This window comes from Podarcis liolepis (assembly GCF_965112155.1).
Source record: "Podarcis liolepis genome assembly, chromosome: 1".
Classification (NCBI taxonomy): Eukaryota; Metazoa; Chordata; class Lepidosauria; order Squamata; family Lacertidae; genus Podarcis; species Podarcis liolepis.
In genome coordinates, this window is record NC_139554.1 from 36,211,017 (window position 1) to 36,229,863 (window position 18,847).

Here is an 18,847-nt window from a genome sequence, read left to right on the forward strand (position 1 = left end):
GTGTTACATGTCTTCTAAATTTAGCAGTAAACTGTCACCATTATTTGCTAATAATAAATCTAACACTTTTACTTCAGGGCATAGAAAATCCTCATTATCTTCTAAACAATCATGAATACAAAAAGCACTGGATATATGCAGACATATTAACATTTCATTCAGAACAAATCATGCATGATTGCTATGAAGGTGCAAATTAAGAAGGGTGTTGAAATAAATGAACAAAAGCAATCATTGCCTTCTTTTACGCATCACTTGAACCTATGGTTAAGCTTCTTAACTATGGTTTAAAAGTGACATATGAACTGGGCCACTATCATATTGTCACCTTACAATCTTTGAGAAACTTAAGCCAATGTAAGTTTTTAGAAATATATCCCACAACTCATTACATGAAAAATCAATGCATGGTACTCTCTGTACTATAGATTATATTCTGCTTTCAAATTTCAGGGGTGACTCCCTGTCATTATGTAGCCAAAGCAGCAGCACCCATATAGATGGGAGATATCTACAGACTGTAGGGAAAAAATCCTAAGGTGCTCAGAGAGAATGGTTTATTAACGTTCTGCAATGTAGCTCAGACTGAATACCACAGGTCAGGTTCTGAGTGGTTTACAACATTTCTGCAGCGTTGTCTAGTGGCATTAGACCCCTACTGCAGGCTGGAGGACTGTGCTGAGATAGCACAGCATACAGCAGACCTGCAATGTAGTCCAATGTTCATATAACAGGTAAGAAGCGAGACTAGTTTGCATTTCCAGTAAAAAGTTCCCCTACCTGGCAGGAAGCAGCAAAATTTCATCTATTTTACTTGCCCCCTCAGACCTTGTCCCAGGCTAATCAAGCAATCAGCTGTTTGAGGAGTCTCATGCTTCAATGACTTGTATGCAAACTGACTGCATTTTCAAATTTAAAATAAAAAATGCATATTAAATAAGATCCAAGTTAGCATAAAAGAGGAGTCCTACATGTTACTCTTCTTTGTGCAGAATGTTTTTTTTAACACGAGCAAGCATTCAAGTAAGGATTCTCCACCTGCAGGCTGAAGCACCTGATCTCACTGTGTGTGTCAGTCAGCTCCTATGAAATACACTTTAGAAAGGCTAGCATTAAAAAAGCTACACCCTTCCCTTGCTGTATTACAGGGTATGTTTCATGACGAATGCAAATCCAGAGACTCCTTGGCCATGGGGAAATAGAAAAATAATCTGTATTTTTAATACAGATTATCTTTAGTCACCTCAAATAATAATTATCCTAATTGACTTATTGCATTTTAAGCTATTTAAGCTGTCCTGATAATATATTTATAGGAAGTGATCTAGAATTATTAAAAAATACAATAAATGCTTCCAATTTCCTGTCACTGCCAAATATGTATTTCTTTATTTCAAGGAAACACACCAAAGCTCCTCACAAATTTGGTTAGTTGTGACCAAATATTTGGCAACATTTCAGAATTTAGCTTCAAGTGTGGCGGCTGGGGAAGCTAGAAAGACCATATGAGTAAACATGTTTAGGACTGCATTGCCAAGCAGTAAACTTTTATAGAGTTCTTTCTTAGTGGTATAAAACGCTTTCTTGAGATCCTCAACGCTGCCTACCTTTACTTTTCAGGACAGGGCATCTATGGACAAGAATTTTACACTTAACACACTGAAGTTGCTCTGTTTCTTTGTGCCCACAGAGGCAAGTGGTGAAACAATGCCTGCACATAGTACTGGAGTGAAAATAGCGGATTACTTGTAAATCTCCTACTTTTAAACTCCAGAAGAACATGTGTCTGTCAACCTGACTCAGGCATGCATTTTCTATGCTCTGTCTACAGCCAGTGCCACAGCATACTACCAAGTAAGAGCAAAACACTGGGAAGGATTCCTAATGAAATTGTGTGACCGTTTCATAAAAAATCCATACCTCAGAAGGACACTGTACACAACTTATGTAATATATAAGAAACAGTCGCATCTTGTCCTCTGCAGTTCCCGCTGAGGAAAGAAAAGTTCTGAATTAATTTTCTCTCTCTTAATAATAATAATCTGTGTAATTAAAATTAATTTGGTATACAATATCATAGGCAGGAAGTAAAACTTTGAATTGTTTCAATGAAGTGAACTAAGTTTAGTAACATACAACAAAAGTTTTATATACAACTAAATAAGCAGCCTTTAAAAAAAAAAGAGTACTGTAAACAGTTAAAATCTTTAGCAGGGATGCAATGACACTTATAATGTGGAATGATTTAGGATAATTATGGTAGTATAACAGATGGATAATGGTAAAAGATGCTGCAAATTTAATCTTAAACATGGAATACATGGAGAGAGAGAAGAAGGCTCAAAAGAATGCTTGAAATGGTTATATTAAATGTGTATAAAATTATTTTAAAAACCAATAAAAAATTATAATAAAAAATAAAAAGAGTACTCATGAAGCATGATATTAAGCCTGAAGTATGGGAAGTTGCCATCAGAGGAGGAGGATTTGTCAAGACAAAGCTATCACTCTGGGAGTGTGACACAGCTATCACATCTCTGAAGGACTTTTCCATCAGTTGTTCCAAGTCAGCCTACTTGGCCTCAAGGAAAGGTACTTGTTGCCTGAGGGCCAGGAGCTCAGTGTATCCATCAATTGAGGATACACCCACCACTTCTGTCCAGCAGGCAGATAGTAATACGTGTGACATTCTGTACAGTACACTGGATATCGCTCATCCCTGTTGTCTTTCAACCTATCTGTTTTTGTAGCCTATTGAATTAGTTTTCTAGGGAGCTTAGAATTTGTTAGTTCACAAAGGAGAAGGGCAAAGTAGTCTGCCCTAGCCTTCTCACCCTTCAGCCGAACTCGCCTGTTAGCTTGGCTTGATGCTTTGTTACTGGGGTTAAGATGCTGAGCTAGCTGGGGTTCTTTATAGCCCTGGCTAGCATCCTCTACTTGCTGAAGCAATTGGACCAGGAGTTCCTGAGGCCTACCCTTTGACTTTAGTTTGTAAGCTGAATGTGCAAACTTTAGAAGACTTGCTGTCAGGGAACTGCCATCGGAGCCAGGGGGAGAGGGAGGGCTCCAGAGGGATTTCAGAGAGCGTCCCGGGAGGGAGAGAAGCAGCACATCTTCTGGGGAAGGAAATCAGCGTAGCACCAGTGGAGAAGGGGGACAGATGGGGGAATCGGCGAGGTGGCTCCATGACTCTTCGCCGGGGACCAGCGGGGAGAGCACGGGTCCTCTGCTGCCCACACCCTCCCTGCGCAGAAGGCTTCCGCGCAGGGAGACTAGGCGTCAAAGAACTTCTGTGCTGAAAGAAGTTCAAGAAACGCCCACTGACGGATTCTGCCAGCGATTGAGACAGCCATGGGCGAGTGGCTGTCCGGACAGGAAAGGTTCACTCAGGCAACCCAGCCAGGTGTGGCGCCGATTTACACACGAGCAACCCCTAGAACCATTACACTTGCCAAATTTTAAAAGCTAAGACTTTTAAAGAATAAACATACCAAACAATTTCATACAGTGATATATTGTGTATGATATGATATCCGACCGGCAGTGGCATTTCAAGTTCCCAGGCAGAAAGTCTTTAACAGCATGAGCTTGCGACAATTCTCAGAATGTTATGAACCGAAAGAAACTTTATTGTAATTTTTTATTTTTTTTACTTACCATCAGGATCAGAAATCATGTCCAAAAGTGATTTATCCAAGGTGGACTTGCTCATGATTTTTTCTTCATATTCAAAATACAAATCTAGTTTCCGTGTCTTTAAATTAAATAAAAACAAATTTGTTGTTAGAATATCATTACTGCAGTAGATTTGATTAGCTACTTTTAATATATGAAACTGTTCATATGGTGATTTTCCTCAACCTGGGATAACCTATGATTAGAGATTGGAAGCAGGTCTCAGAATCATATTTGTATACTCCTTCCCACCGTGGGAGAAAAAAAGTTTGAATAAGGGGAGCCAACATTCAAATAACCACACAATATGTTAGTTTGGTCATTCTCTTCTTCCCATGATCAGAAGCGAGAAAGTAGCATTCAAACCTGTCTTAAGACCTGTATTTATATAAAATTTATATGTCACCTTTCTTCCATTAAACTCAAAGCAGCATACATGAAGTACCCAGGTAGTCTCAAAACCAAGCACTTATCAGATTCAAATGTGCTCATCTTCAGCAAGGTTGCTATACTATGTGCCTTTAGACTGTGCTCTGGGGTCTTTGCTATAGTAGTACACACATTCTACTCATGTAAAAACACCAGGCAGGCCCCACAAATAACCCAGAGATACATTTTAAATAAAAGGACACATTCTACTCATGTAAAAACATGCTGATTCCCGAACCGTCCGAAGGCCGGATTTAAAAGGGGATTAGGCTGGATCCGGCCCCCGGGCCTTAGTTTGCCTACCCATGGTGTAAACAAGTGCAAAATGATGCATTTTGAGGCTTTGTATGTACTTTTATGAGGCCTGAATTGGCGGTGACTGACCAAAACGAGATCATGGGGTCAGAGTGGATAGCTTGATGAAGATGTTGGTTGAGTGTGTGGCAGCTGTGAAAAAGGTAGCCCAGAGTTTAGTGCTATGCAAGAGGCAGACAAACAAAATGACTTTCTATAAGGGCCTTAGCCCTCTGTAAAGCAAAAAAGTACTTGAGGGCCACCGTACAGGGGAAGGTGCTAATTGTTCTGCAAACATTTCAGGTCTTTAACTATATTCACATATTCTATGATGCTAGAGTAGTATTTGTCCAATAGTCACAATCCTTCTGTCAAACTATTTGTTCTATTAGATCTTAAAATAAACTTGTAGAAAAAGTCACATATCTACATTATTGTTTTTGGAAATACTATAAATCCATGAAAAATTTCAACAGAAATCAGAACCACAATTAGATTAAAATAAGGAAATACTATACACCGAGACTTCAACCATGTACCCACTACTTATGCTTAACTCTCACTGAAACTAGTGGGAAAGAAAAATGTGCAAAGGTGCCCAGAACAGCAGTATAAGAATGTTTCCAATAAAATGACAGCCTTTTTAAAAACAAAACGAAACAAACCCTATTTTGGCTATGATTATTAGTTGCCAAACTCCTAACAGCTTAAACAATTAACCTAAAACAAGGTTTCTTTTCTTCTAAGCTTTACCAATAAATATTTGCTAATCCATCCTGAGAAATACTGGTGTGTTCTTTCCAGAATTTTGCTCAACACTGAAATATGCCAAAAAACTGCCAGGTTCCATGAGTTGGTGATTAATCTCACAGTTCCTCTTGCTGTGCCTTCGAAAATGATCTAACGCAATGTGGAAAGCAGCTGCAAACTGAATCTAAAAATACCACTATTACACATAGTATGATTTTAAAATTACTTCTCAGATAAAGTACAAATGATCAGATCAGGTAATATTACACTGTACGAAGTAACACCCTTTAAATAAGTCTTTGTAAATCTTTAACTGCAACTCTGTGCCCAATTACTCTTCTCTAAACTACACTGATGTCAAAAGGTATGTGTGTATGTGCATGCGTGCACATATATGTGCAGTCTTAAGACATAGTCTAATCCAAATACTTTATAGTAAAGGGTTTTTACCATCAGAGCCTTGTACCTCCTTCCCAACGCCCAGTGCCTCCAGCTTTGGGAAGGCAGCATGAGGGCTAGGGGAGGGGAGGTCAAATTTTGGCCTTCTCCTCCCCCTTGGCACGACAAGGCCCGCAGGTTTCATGCTTAAGTGCTCTTGCGGCCCACTTGGTATGAAAAGTTGGACTGCCCTGAGTTCGATGATAGATCTGTCTTTTATTTTTCTTTAATAATCTCCCATCTTGAGACAGAAAGGGGACACACTAATAATTTATTCTACCTCTTCAGTGTCAAAAGCATCCACTTCAGAAAGGACATCAGATTTCTGTGCCTTGGAAGTGGGAGATAGTCAACCATGCAATTATTTCCAAACCACATCCTGCCTTGGAATTTGATCGAAGTCCAGTGTAAAATGCTGCTGTCAATGACCAGCCACCACTTTCCCAGAAAAAAAGGTGACAAATAAGGCATCAAATAAGGACTCAACGTCACCCACTGCACATTTGACTTCAATCAAATTCTATGGAAATACTGCACTATTATTCAGAACTCATAAAGCTTTCATAAAATGTTCCATCTCAAACACTGCAGAAAAAAGTGATTTTGCTGTCAAATCCAGAGGAGGGGAAATAGTGTGTAAATAATAAAAATTCTTTCAATTAAAATTACACTAATTGGGTGCATTGCTGAAGGTGGGTATTCATCCATGGTATTGTTTTAGGTTACATAGATTGGGCAGCTGGCGATCACAAATTTTCAAAATTCAATCGACGTAAATTATTCTTTGTGAAGTTATTATCAGGAACCAATAAGCTTTTTAAAAGGAAAGCAGTGGATAAAAATTGCTTGGGTTAGCTATTTCTGATAGTGTAGTTGTTCTCCTAATAGCAGCATGATATACAGGCATGGCCTTCTGCTTAAACCTTTTCCTCTCTTTTTTTGTTCGTAAGATGAGAATATGATCTGGCAGAATACTAGCTTGTGTCTAAGATCATTTCTGAATAAGATAAAAATAAGTTTCTTATTCATTTTTATCAAACATGAGATGCTGTAGCTGTTTCAATTTTTGTTAACACTGTACATTCCAAAAATGTAGCCTATAAATTGACAACAGAATGATATTCTCTATGAAAAAATGAAGGCTAGAACTTTAAAACTGGCTATGTTTTTCCACCCGAAGAATGACCCCCGCTTTAAATAATAGAACCAGGATTCCAAAATGGAACTAATGTATCCCTTCAGAGTCCTGAGAAAACCAACTTCATTTTACAGTACAGTGGACGCTCGGGTTGCGAACGTGATCCGGGTGGGAGGCACTTTCGCAACCCCCAGCATCCGCAACCCACAGCGCCGTGTCTGTGCATGCACGGGTTGCGATTTGGCGCGTCTGCGCATGCACCGAAAACCAGAAGTTACCCATTCCGGTACTTCCAGGTTCGGTGCAGTTCACAACCCGAAAATGCGCAACCTGAAGCACCTGTAACCCAACGTATGACTGTACTCATATTTTTAGCTCCAGATTGAAGATGAGCAATAGTACTTTGCCTAAATTCATGTAGAGTGTTTGTGGCTGATGGCAAATTTGCATTAGTCTACTGTTTATGCTATTGGCTTCCAAACTGCACCAGTTCTCAAAAATGCTGGAGATGATGGTAGTAGCTGCTAATGATTCAGACTGTCATGAAGTGGTGATCCTGCGAGCAAGTACTGCTGGGTGGGGCCCCTTAGGCAGGTGCTAACAATTAGTCTCCCAAAGTGGGAGCATGTGATGGGGCTGGCTGGTTGCCTGCATCCCCCAGCCCCTATAAATCATTGAGTTAACCTGCCAGGGGCAGGAGAGAACATGCCGTTTATTAGATTTGTTGTTTGATGCCCTGTAAATTTTGCCAAGGAAGAAGCCAATAAAGCCTGGTAACCCGCTCAGTGCCTGCGTGCAATTGATGAGTAGCCTGGAGGGAGGAATTGGGGAGCCGACTCCCTCCATGACACAGACAACTATGGTTAAGTTTGCACAGCGAGGAAGTGGAACATCATTGCCTATCCATGTAGACTGCAATACTTGATACTGACAAGTACATACAAGCAGAATTACACTCCTCACTCAAGGCACTTAGGATGAATCCAGCTCAAGCAATTGTTCACTATAACAGCTCTTATCTACTGTCTCTCTTCCCATCAAAAATCTCTGCTCTCCCAGTTTCCTTCCCTTGCTCATAATAAGGCTTCATCAGTGGCAGCACCACAGCTTTAGGAATAGCCCGTTCCCGAAAGGAAGCATAGCAGATCATTTCAGTGGTTCGCTTAAGCGCTCTGCAAAAATGTTAATTTTTGTCTGGCATTTTAATTTGATTGTGATAGATAGTATCTTTCTTGTTCTTTTTGCTGTTAACTTACTTGTTCCTTTTTCCAAAAATGAAGTTATTGCAAATGTTTTACAGAAGAACACTGATTTCAGAATATTTAGTATGTTAGAAAGCTTCATGATTAATGAGCTTCAAATAGCTCTATTTTCCATACCTTTATGTGTTCCAAAACAGCTGTTGCCACATTTGTATGAAGATCTATGAGCCTCTTCTTTTCTAGAAGCTCTGGAAGAGAGCTGAAGAAATTACATACAAACTAACTGTCCGCACTATGTAGTCCAATTCAACTCCATATTTAGCAACCCAAAATATGATATACATATGAGGGAACAAGATCATACTTTTGAGAGACAGTAGTACGCTCAAATCAGCAGCTTCTGAGATACAGGAAATGGATATCCAAAACAAGTTTAGGTTCTCTGTGCCAAGACACACTTTAGACCACCAGCCTTTCCCAGCCTGCTATTCTACAGATGTTTTGGATGACAACTCCCATCAACCTCAGCCGACATGACATCACGAAGGACAGAATTGTAGTCCAAAATGTCAGGGGGAACCAGGCTGGGAAAGACTGCCTTAGGCCCTACCTTGCTCTACTCACTGGCTCTGTGATAAGAGTTCCCAAGTATGTGGCTTGGGGAAAGTGGGTGGGGAGGAACTGGACTGGAATCACCAGCCACTGAAAAGTTTTTAATGCCCCTAGGAGTCTCCACCTATAAACACGCACCTGTGATATCTGAGGCCTTTGGTCACTTGGGAAGCAAGCCAACAATAACAGTACCACCAGAGAAGAGATATGGAAGCTTGCTCGGGTGAAGGCAAACACACAGGCAGGCAGGCAGAACAGGCAATTTCAGCGGGCCATACATTGAGGCTCCCTGGCCACTGCCAGCACAGCGCAGGCAGGCAGACAGATGGGAGTGAAATGCGCTGTGCTGGCAGTGGCCAGGGAGCTGCGATGTATGGCAGCCTCAAAAAATCTGAAACCGATATCACAATCTGAACTTCATACCAGTTTCAGACAAAGAATCGAAATATCACCCAGCTCTAGCTCAGGATACGGGATATGTAAATCCTATTTCTCTGCCCCTCAGCAAATGTTACAAGATGTAATCTGTAGTGGTATGATTTCAATAATCAGACTTCCTAATCTTCCCAGCCTATAATTTGGCACCCATGTTATCTTATATCATTGGGGTACACTAGTGTGTCACAGTGTTATGCTTCTACTATGGAACATACTCTAGAGAGTCAGTCAAGTATCCTTAAAACTGAATAAGAAAGAAAACCGATTAAATGACAAGCCTTTTGCAAGCAGTTAAGAATGCTTCAGTAATATTGCTTACCTAACAGCTGAAGTTAGCTTAGCTGTGTTATCAGAAAGCATACTTATTGCTCCTTCATCTTCACCTTCTAGTCCCTGGGAAGAAAAATAATTTCAAAAAAACAACCACCATATATACTTGAAGAACAAAAATATGGTGAAAATCCACTTGAAATATTGAACTTTATAACAGAAGAACCACAATTCAATTTTACACAGGTTTTGAAGAAAGATAAATCTAGGTCTACCGGTTTATATATTTGTTTCATAGAATTTATATATCACTTAACTGGAAAAATAATTTCAAAGCAGTTCACAAAAATCACAAAAAAGGATTGAAAATACTGAAACATTTTCAAGTCTCTTCTGTGAATGGCTCCCTAAAATATGATTACCAACACAATGGGTGAATGCAGACTTCCAACAAGCCCTATGCCAGACTTTAAAATTACCTCAAAATATAGATATTTTGTTCACTGCTTTTGGCAGCTGTCTGCATCAAAAGATACAGTGTGCCTCCAGGGATGAAGTCAAACCACTGGAGAATACCAGCACCTGCTGGGGGGCTGCAGAGACCAGTAACATGTAACTGCTGCCTCCTGTCTCCTCCAGCAGCGAAGGGATTTCTTTGGGGTACAAGCCTGGACAGTGTGTATGGAGGGCCTGGGCTGCCCAGATGAGACGACCCCCCCTCTCAGCCCCGCTGATGTGGTCCAAATGAAAGCAGAGCAATACATCTGGCACAAGCTTGGTTGCGGGAGTTGTTTTCCATGCATCTCTTAAAAGTGCAACCTTGTTAGAGGTTTAAACTCCAGTCCTAATAGGGCTGTGCTGCATTGCCTCTCAAGTCCTCCCAACTCCCCCTTCCTGTGCATTTACTTCCTGGAAACACCCAGTACATTTCTTGAATGTCAACATTTTAAAGCACTGTATAAATTCCAAGAATAATATTTTAAGTTAGATATAAGCAAATCTTACCATTATACTTTTAAGCCTCTTGACTTCATCTTCCTGAGCTCTGTAAGTTTCTAGCTCTTGCTGAACCGACTCGGCTACCTCTGGGAAAGGGCTAAAGAGATTATGTAGGCACTGTTTAAATCTACACTTTAAATTAACACAGTCTGTAAAAAACCCAGCTTCCATAGTCCTTTATTCACTTTCATTCAGCCCACCAACCCTTCATCGCAAACACACCTGGGGCTGCACACAGTAACTCAGTACCCTTCTCTTTTCTCCTTGTTAAAACTGTTTTTTTTTTTTAACGAACCCTCACTGTCTCTCCATCCCTGCTTTACTCAAACCTCAATTTTCTTCTCAGTGTCCCTCTGCCTAACTTCTGCCATTGTTTGAGGAGTCCAGCAAGAAGGACACTGAAAATTGGCTGTTTTAAACCTCTTCTTCTTTTATTCCTCAGCTGCTTCATGTGAGAGAGATAAACAATGTGAAGCCTTCAAACATTTCATAGTAACTTCCCACAATTATGTATTTCACTTCTCGTACCCTGTGTTGTCTTCGACATGACGTTCTAGATTCAATGTAGTAATTTAGAAGATATTTTATTAACAAGCAAACACCAATCTATGCGTAACACCCATCAAGTGACCTTAGTCTTCTGTAACTGAATAAGCTAACTGACAGATTTGCTGTTAAGATTTTATTCATCTTAAATACAGAGTAACATATATCATCATGTTGTGTAAAGAAGGCTGCAAAACTGGAGAGAGGAGGAGGCATGAAAATGGGAGTGGTCTGTGTGCAAGGGAGAGGAGGGTGGAGGAGGTGCAAAGGGGGTTAAAAAGGAGGGAATAAGAGGAATGGGATTGAAGCAGGGGCATGAAAGGGTCTGTAGAATAGAAGGGGGTGGCTTCATAGACAGGCAGAAGGTGAAAATGCTGCTTAGTAGTTGCAATGTGTGGGATGAGAAAGATGCAAGAGGTTACTATGGGGGTTATTTGTATTCAAGGAGAGTTGAACAAAAGGAAGTTGGGGGAAAGGTGAAAATGAGTGCAAAACAAGCCTGAAGAAGAGAGACGTGGCTTTGGAAATGGGGTTAGGAAGGTGAACAGTGACCTCCGTAGTGGCATGAGGTGGGAAGGGGTTTGATGTGGTGGGGAATGGCAGAGAGATTGGTAAGTGGAGTGAGCAGGGGCAAAGCCCCTAGTTAGTAATAGACCTTGAAGCAGAAGTAGTTTATTTAAAATATCCAGCTTACCTTCCTTTATGCTTCTGCCAAAATTTATCAGCTGCAGTTAAATCATATGACTTTTTATTTTTTTTCTTTGGTCTAGCACCTGCTGGGGAATTTTCCATTCCTGAAGACTCTTCCAAAACAACTCTGTTCAAATGAAAATCCTTTAAAGAAAATTATATGGATTAAACATTTTTGCCTGCTGCCCCACAATGGAAAGCAGAATATTCCTAATTCAAAATGGGATTATAAAAAGGGCAACTGTTGAATGTGATTCTGAATATGCAGAGCAAATGAAATCTCATATTCTTTCTATTAAATATGACATTTTAAACGCTGCCTCAAATTGTGCTAGTTTACTTGCAGTCTACCCTTTGTACAAAAGCTTAAGAATAGATATTATTATTATTATTGGCTTTTTCCATTGGGCAACTGTTGCAACTTCTGAATATTACAAAACATTATTTGGCTATGTTTCTGCAAAACATTCAGACGCTTTTTAATTTGCCTCCTTCCTCTTTTGTTCTGAGAATGCCCAGGCAATCCAAGACAACCTGGGAAATGGGAGGGGTGGGGATGGAAGAAAATATACATTGAAAGTGAGAGAAAATAAGGTTCTCTTTTTTCCTTGCTGTGGATTACCCTCTCATCCTCTGAACTGGAGTCTGCATTGTATGAAGAACAGCTTGGAGATGGGATAGAGAAAAGAGAGACAAAGGGAGTTCTTTAATTTTGCCCATATCTATCTCCTCTCATTCCTGGAAGCATTTCAGGCAACACAAATGAAAGGCACCTCTGGATTATTATTATTATTCAATGCATTTACACCCCACATTTCCTCACACAGTTGGTGTTTGGAGAATTAAAAATGGCATCTCCCGCCTAGAAGCTGCAGCTACCAGTGCAACTCTCTGTAATTGTTTCTTACTTTAAAAAAGTTGGCTAAAAGTTAGTAACTGTCCTTACTGTTCTTTTTCTCTGCCTAGCAAAAAGTCAAAATGGAAGAGTCACACATTATATTAAGCACTACACACAACTATAATAAGTATTTCACACTGGCATATGATTGTGTTCAAATAATAGCATAGAATTGTAGAGCTGGAAGGAACACCAAGGATCATCTAATTTAACTCCATGCAATGCAGAAATCACAACTAAAGCATCTATGGCCATCCAACCTTTGCTTAAAAACCTCCAAGAAAGGAGAGTCCACAACCTCCTGAGGGAGACTGTTCCACTTTCAAACAGCTCTTACTGTCAGAAAGTTTTATCTGTTGTTTAGTTGGAATGGCTCCTAACTTGAAGCCATTGGTTTGAATCTTACTCTCCAGAGCAGGAGAAAACATGCCACTACAGAGAAGGTCCATTCTCATGTTGCCATAGCTTCAGGTATTGTGGTCCTGAGTCATTTAACTCGTTATAGGTCAAAACCAGCACTTTGAATTGGGTCTGGAAACTAAGTGGCAGCCAAACCAGGACTGGCATGATATGCTCAAATAGTCTTGCCCCGGTGAGCAACCTAGCCACCAAATTTGGCTCTTCAATGGCTTTAATTCAACAGCAAATGGGAGGATACTGCAATTTTCCAAGCATTTTCTCCTTATACTGACTGGCATTATTATACTTCAGCTCCATTTATATCTATTTTCCCAACCAAAAATATGGTAAAACTTTTGCATCGGTGTAGGAAGAACAGACTCCAATGCTTCAGGTGGTAGGGATGAAATGGGGGAGATGAAGATGTCCCATGGACTACTCAGTTCATAAGAACATAAAGAGGATCTAACAGACCGATACTGCCATGGGAGGGGTGGGGAGAAAAAGAGAGAAAAGAGTTGGGTAGGAGAGCCTACTCTTTGCTTTGCTTGACTCCTCTAGTAAAGAACTGAAAGATATTAATGTGAATTATGGGGAAATGTCTACCCCACTCAGGAGAAGAAAAATATTTTCTGTACTTTCACAGAACACAACTTTCTGACTCCCAATGAAAAGAGTAATGCAATTCTCCACAGATCAACCTGTTTATAAGCAGCAATGGTACAGTTATTACCTAAACAGATGTATTGCTATAAATATGTAGCTGGAATGGCATTTGGTTCAGCATGCCACAATCTCCCTTGAGTGCATCAGCCAAGAGAAAAATGAACATTGATTTACATAAAGAAGAAAAAACTTATGTAACTTTTTCCCATTACAAAAATAAAAATTCTATAAAAGTGATAAAATGCCCCTAAATAAATTATACTAGCTTTATGAAGTATTAATTCTGAAATTCAACTTGTATGTCAGAAATGTTAGAAAAACATCTATAAACTCTATTTAAAATGTTTCCCGGAAATATGCTTTTAAGAAGTGGTTATTATTTGAATTTCAAAGGTAACTGTATCCTAAAAACAATTTCATATTTCAGAACCCCCACCTGCTTTAAGACATAATATACATTTTCTTGAAATAGTTTATTTTTATTAAGATATGTGATCGGTATTCTCCATAGGCAAGACTATAACGAGTGTCTGTGCAGATGGAGCGTTGTAATAACATGCTGTTGAATTCCACCCATATTTTATTGTATTACAATTTGAATACCATACAAATCAAAATATTATAAATTAAAAGTAGCAGCAAATATACAATTAAAAATCAATATGAATGTTTAATGTGATGCATATGCTGTCTTCAATCACAAATGCACAAACATAACATGGACCACCTGAATAAAGCTCGCAGACTACTAGTGGTCCATGGACCACAGTTTGGGAATCTCTGGTTTGGGTTCATAAACAAAAATGAAGGATTTTTCAAAAAGAAAGTTAATATGCCCAGATTGGTAGCATGGGGAGTTGTCAAGTCTTAAAAGACTGATAAATTTATTATGGCATAATTTATGTAAGTGGACTCTAGTCTCCTTCAGATGCATAAAGTTACATGTAGATGTAGAGGCCTAAAATAGTCTAACAGGGCTATATCAGCTCTGGTTAACAGCTATCCATAATTCTTTAGGTTTTCTTTTCCTAGTTAAAAAACAGCAACTTATAACCACAAGACTGTCTTGTTATTCTTTGAGTTTCTTAATATGGAACCTCTACACCATCTTGTGGTGATGAATATTATTTTAATGTTTAATGTTGATAGTTGTGTTATGAACTGAATAGGAATTATAAAACAGTACTAAATATTGTTCTGATGATATGTGCAAACTTCATGAAACATTCAAACAGTAAACTAAAAGCTTTTGTTACAACAGGTAAAAATGATCCCAAGTATTGGCTATATTTTATTTATTGGCTATATTTTATTTAAATTTCTATACCTCCCTTCCTCTAAGGATCACAGGGCTGTTTACAATATAAAAACTCAAAAACACATAACATAGAAAAAAACAGTTTAAAAGGCCATAGATTTTTTAATTAGCCAAAGGCCTGGAAAATGAGGAATGGTTCCTATAGATATGTAACAAAGGCACCAGGCGAGCCTTCTAGGAGAGCATTCCACAAATGGCAAGCCACCACTGAAAAGGCCAATTCTTGTGTTACCTCCCCTCCAGACCTCTTGCAGAGGAGGCACACTAAGAAAGGCCTAAGATGATGATTGCAGGTTCGGGTAGGTCCATATGGGGAAAGGAATTATTAAGTTATTGTGGTCCCAAGCCGTTTAAGGCTTTATAGGTCAAAACCAGCACTTTGAGTTGGGCCCAGAAAATTAATTGGCAGCCAGTGAAGTCAGGCCAGGATTGGTGTTTTATGCTCAAACTGTCTCACCCTGGCCGCTGAATTCTGCAGCAGCTGAAGTTTCCGAACCATCTTCAGAAGTAGCCCGACATATGTGTTGCAAAAATCTAACCTAGAGGTTACCAGAGCATAGCCAACAGAAGTTAAGCTATCTCTGTCCAAACAGGGGCACAGCTAGGCTACCAGCCAAAGCTGTTGGAATGCACTCTGGACCACCTAGGCCACCTGAGCCTCAAGCAACAGCAATGGATTGAGACGTATCCACAAGGCACATTCCCTCTTCTTCAGAGGTACTGTAACCTCGTCGAGTACAGGCCACCTTCCTGTCTGGCTTAAAGGAACCACCCATTAACAGTGCCTCAGTCTTATCCAGATTGAGCTTCAGTTTATTAGCTCTCATCCAGTTTATTAGCTCTCATCTCACCTCACTGTTATTACTGCATCCACTATGCACATCACACAAGTTCAGTGGTCTACAGATATGGTAACCAACGCATATAAAATCCACCTCACCAGAAAGCAAGTACAAAAGTAATGTACTTGTAGAGCAGCAAGTGAAAAACCAATCTCACTGACTACTAGAAATAATGAATGGTTATGAAGTCCAGCCAAAATTTGAGGAATTTGACAGCACAACTGTCATTATGTGAAAGTTAGGTAGTAACCAAATTTGTACTACAGCAGACCACAGCCTCAAATTACATTCATAAACAGTTATAATGGGAGGGAAATTATGGTTCAAACTAACAGCTGTTTTGCACATGTAAGGATTTCTGTTTTCCTTTATGTGGAAAGAAATGGGTTTTTAGGCAGTTTTACCAGCCATGGATGGGGAATCTGTGGCTCTACAGATGTTGTTACTCAAACTCCCATCAGTTCTAGCTAGCATAACTGATGGTCAGGGATGATGGGAGTTGTCATCCAATGCTATCTGGAGAGAACCAATTTCCCCATTCCTGTCTTAAGGCAAGCACTGAACCAAAGTTTTACATGATTGAGCTGGTAATAATAATAAACAAAGAATATATAGTCATAAAAAACAAGTTTCTTACCAGTACATCGTGCACTAAGGCTTGGTAGGTCCAAGTATGGTGTAGAGGAGTTGCCAAATCAATGTTTCTGTCAACAAGTACTAAGAGAGGTCTCTGGAAACTAAATAAAAATATTAAGTTAATAACCTGAAACATATTTGGAATATTTCTGTGGCCAAATTCATTGCCAAACCCTGCAGAATAGTTACGAAATATGAAGCATTTTGCCACCTGCTATATAATAATAATAATTTATTTATACCCTGCCCATCTGGCTTGGTTTCCCCATTTTAAAATCATTCCATCATTTTAAAATCATGTAGAATGTTTTTCTCTCCTTAGGATTTTAAATCCCAATATTGCTATATCTTCCAGCTAAGCAGATGAAAAGCAATGACATGCTGCAAATCTGCAAAGCATGAATACATATAGGACTTTAAAAAGGGCTGCTGAAAAATACAAGTAGATGTTGATACCTGAATTGTCCAGCTCCAAGTGTGTCACCTGTGAAAAGGCTGTTTCTGGCATCTCTGAGGTTCTCCCGGAGTTTCTTATCTAGTTTCTGAAAAAGATTTATCAGAGCTTTCATATATCCATAAAGGTAAAGGTAAAGGTAAAGGGACCCCTGACCATTAGGCCCAGTCATGACCGACTCTGGGGTTGCGGCACTCATCTTGCTTTATTGGCCGAGGGAGCCGGCGTACAGCTTCCAGGTCATGTGGCCAGCATGACTAAGCCACTTCTGGCGAACCAGAGCAGTGCACAGAAACACCGTTTACCTTCCCGCCGGAGCGGTACCCATTTATCTACTTGTACTTTGACTTGCTTTCAAACTGCTAGGTTGGCAGGAGCAGGGACCGAGCAACGGGAGCTCACTCTGTCGTGGGGATTCGAACCACCAACCTTCTGATCGGCAAGTCCTAGGCTCTGTGGTTTAACCCACAGCGCCACCTGCATCCTCATATATCCATAAATATAGCTAAATATAACAGAATGAACCTGTCAATTTCCCCACAGCCTATATGAGGACGAAGATGAAAATAATGAGAAAATGGTCCATGATGAAATAACGGTAGAGAGATAACCAGCTTGAGATTACCTTCTGGAATTGAAAAGCTGGGGTATAAATATCTCAATAATCAAGGAAAGCTGAAAGATCCAAACTTGAGAATGGAGCATTTAAAACTTACTGTGAATGCTCCTTTTGGGAATGTGAGGGAGACAATGGGCTCAGTAAACACTGGCTAAAGATCCACTACCCAGACATAGACAGGGGTAAGGTAATGAAAGTAAAAGCTTAGCAGCCAACCCTCACATCCTGCCTCCAGTTCCTGCCCTGTTGCCAAGTTCTTGCAGACCTTAAGGAAGTGAAAACCGGGAGACAAAACCAAGAGGAAATTCAAGAAGAATCGTAATCAGGAGAAGAAGAAAAAACTATGAAAAGGCATGACACAAAGAGGATGTCTGACAAGTTCAAATGTTGGTGAAATTGCTGATATAAAAAGGAGCCAACTGAAAAGGCAAGGTCAAATAGAAAACTGGATGCCACTCAACCACAAGGATTGGTCAGAAGGTCTTGTGTGTGTCCCCAGAAGCAGCATTCACATTATTCAATGGTTTGTGCTCTGTGAGAGCCCTTCAGTAAACAATGGGATGTGCTCAAGCTGCTCATCATAAACCAGGTAACTGTGCTACAAATCTCCAAAACAGAACCATTAGCAGAGTGAGCAGCAAATACTGCTGAAGTCCTGGTGGAACGAGCTGAGCTGTGGTGTTTAAAGGTGAGGGATATGTTGGATCTCATAAGCCACTACAATAGATGTTGAAAGCTTTGCTAAGGTGGAGCAAGACAAACAGGATGTAACAAAGACATGTGTCACTGTAGTAAAATCAGACATCAGATTTCCTGTACTGTTTCTTTTGCACAGTAATCTTATTTGTTCTTGTTTTCCCCCCAGAAGGAATCTTGAATGCCCAGGCTGAGATAAACTAACCTATTCCAAGCAAGGCAGGGAAAGGAACTGGAGCCAATATGAGGGGTGGCTGCTAAACTCTTTCATTTTATTATTCCTGCCTGTCTTTGGATGGGACTGAACCCATTGTTTACTGAAGGGCTCCTGCATGCTCATAGAGAAATGTCATTTTCCTATGAGCCATCAAAATTTTGTGATAATGGTTACATTAGATGTCCCACTTAGCTAACACTTCCATTATTATTGTGATGACTATGTGAACAGCATAGACACCTTTGGTGTCACTTTTATTGCATAGCAATGCTACACCATTCTGCAATCTTTTCTTTTTCATGTGTTACCGTCTTTGAAGGCTGAGTGTTCATACACTCCCTCCAAAACGATTTAAGTTCATCTACATTCTGCCTTTATTATTTCATGGAACTCTTGGAAGTGTACACAGGGTTCTGATATTAGCTCCCATCGAAACACTAAGGCGATCCAAATCTTTTCATAAGAAAGCTTCATGAAACAACAAAGTCTTAAGTTGGCACCAAAACTCAGTACAGACTGTGCCAGATTGCTTTTTCTATACAAAAAGCACCACACTATTTCCTGTTGAGGACAGTCTGACACTGCCAGTCACCACTAGACATGCCTGAGTGGCATATTGCA

The 18,847-nt window shown here is 39.9% G+C and overlaps 1 protein-coding gene across 4 annotated transcripts in view; it reads right to left on the bottom strand.

The window, feature by feature from the left end:
• Positions 1 to 18,847, bottom strand: part of SCFD1 (sec1 family domain containing 1) — a 44,474-nt gene that overhangs the window by 14,500 nt on the left and 11,127 nt on the right. For all 4 annotated transcript variants that reach the window (XM_083507911.1, XM_083507913.1, XM_083507914.1 and 1 more), the window contains 8 exons: positions 16,697 to 16,782; positions 16,242 to 16,341; positions 11,486 to 11,625; positions 10,252 to 10,342; positions 9,296 to 9,369; positions 8,104 to 8,185; positions 3,658 to 3,754; positions 1,921 to 1,991 (listed from right to left, as the gene is read on the bottom strand). In XM_083507911.1, the coding sequence (XP_083364037.1) occupies positions 1,921 to 1,991; positions 3,658 to 3,754; positions 8,104 to 8,185; positions 9,296 to 9,369; positions 10,252 to 10,342; positions 11,486 to 11,625; positions 16,242 to 16,341; positions 16,697 to 16,782 (741 nt within the window). The remainder of the gene's footprint in view (positions 1 to 1,920; positions 1,992 to 3,657; positions 3,755 to 8,103; positions 8,186 to 9,295; positions 9,370 to 10,251; positions 10,343 to 11,485; positions 11,626 to 16,241; positions 16,342 to 16,696; positions 16,783 to 18,847) is intronic.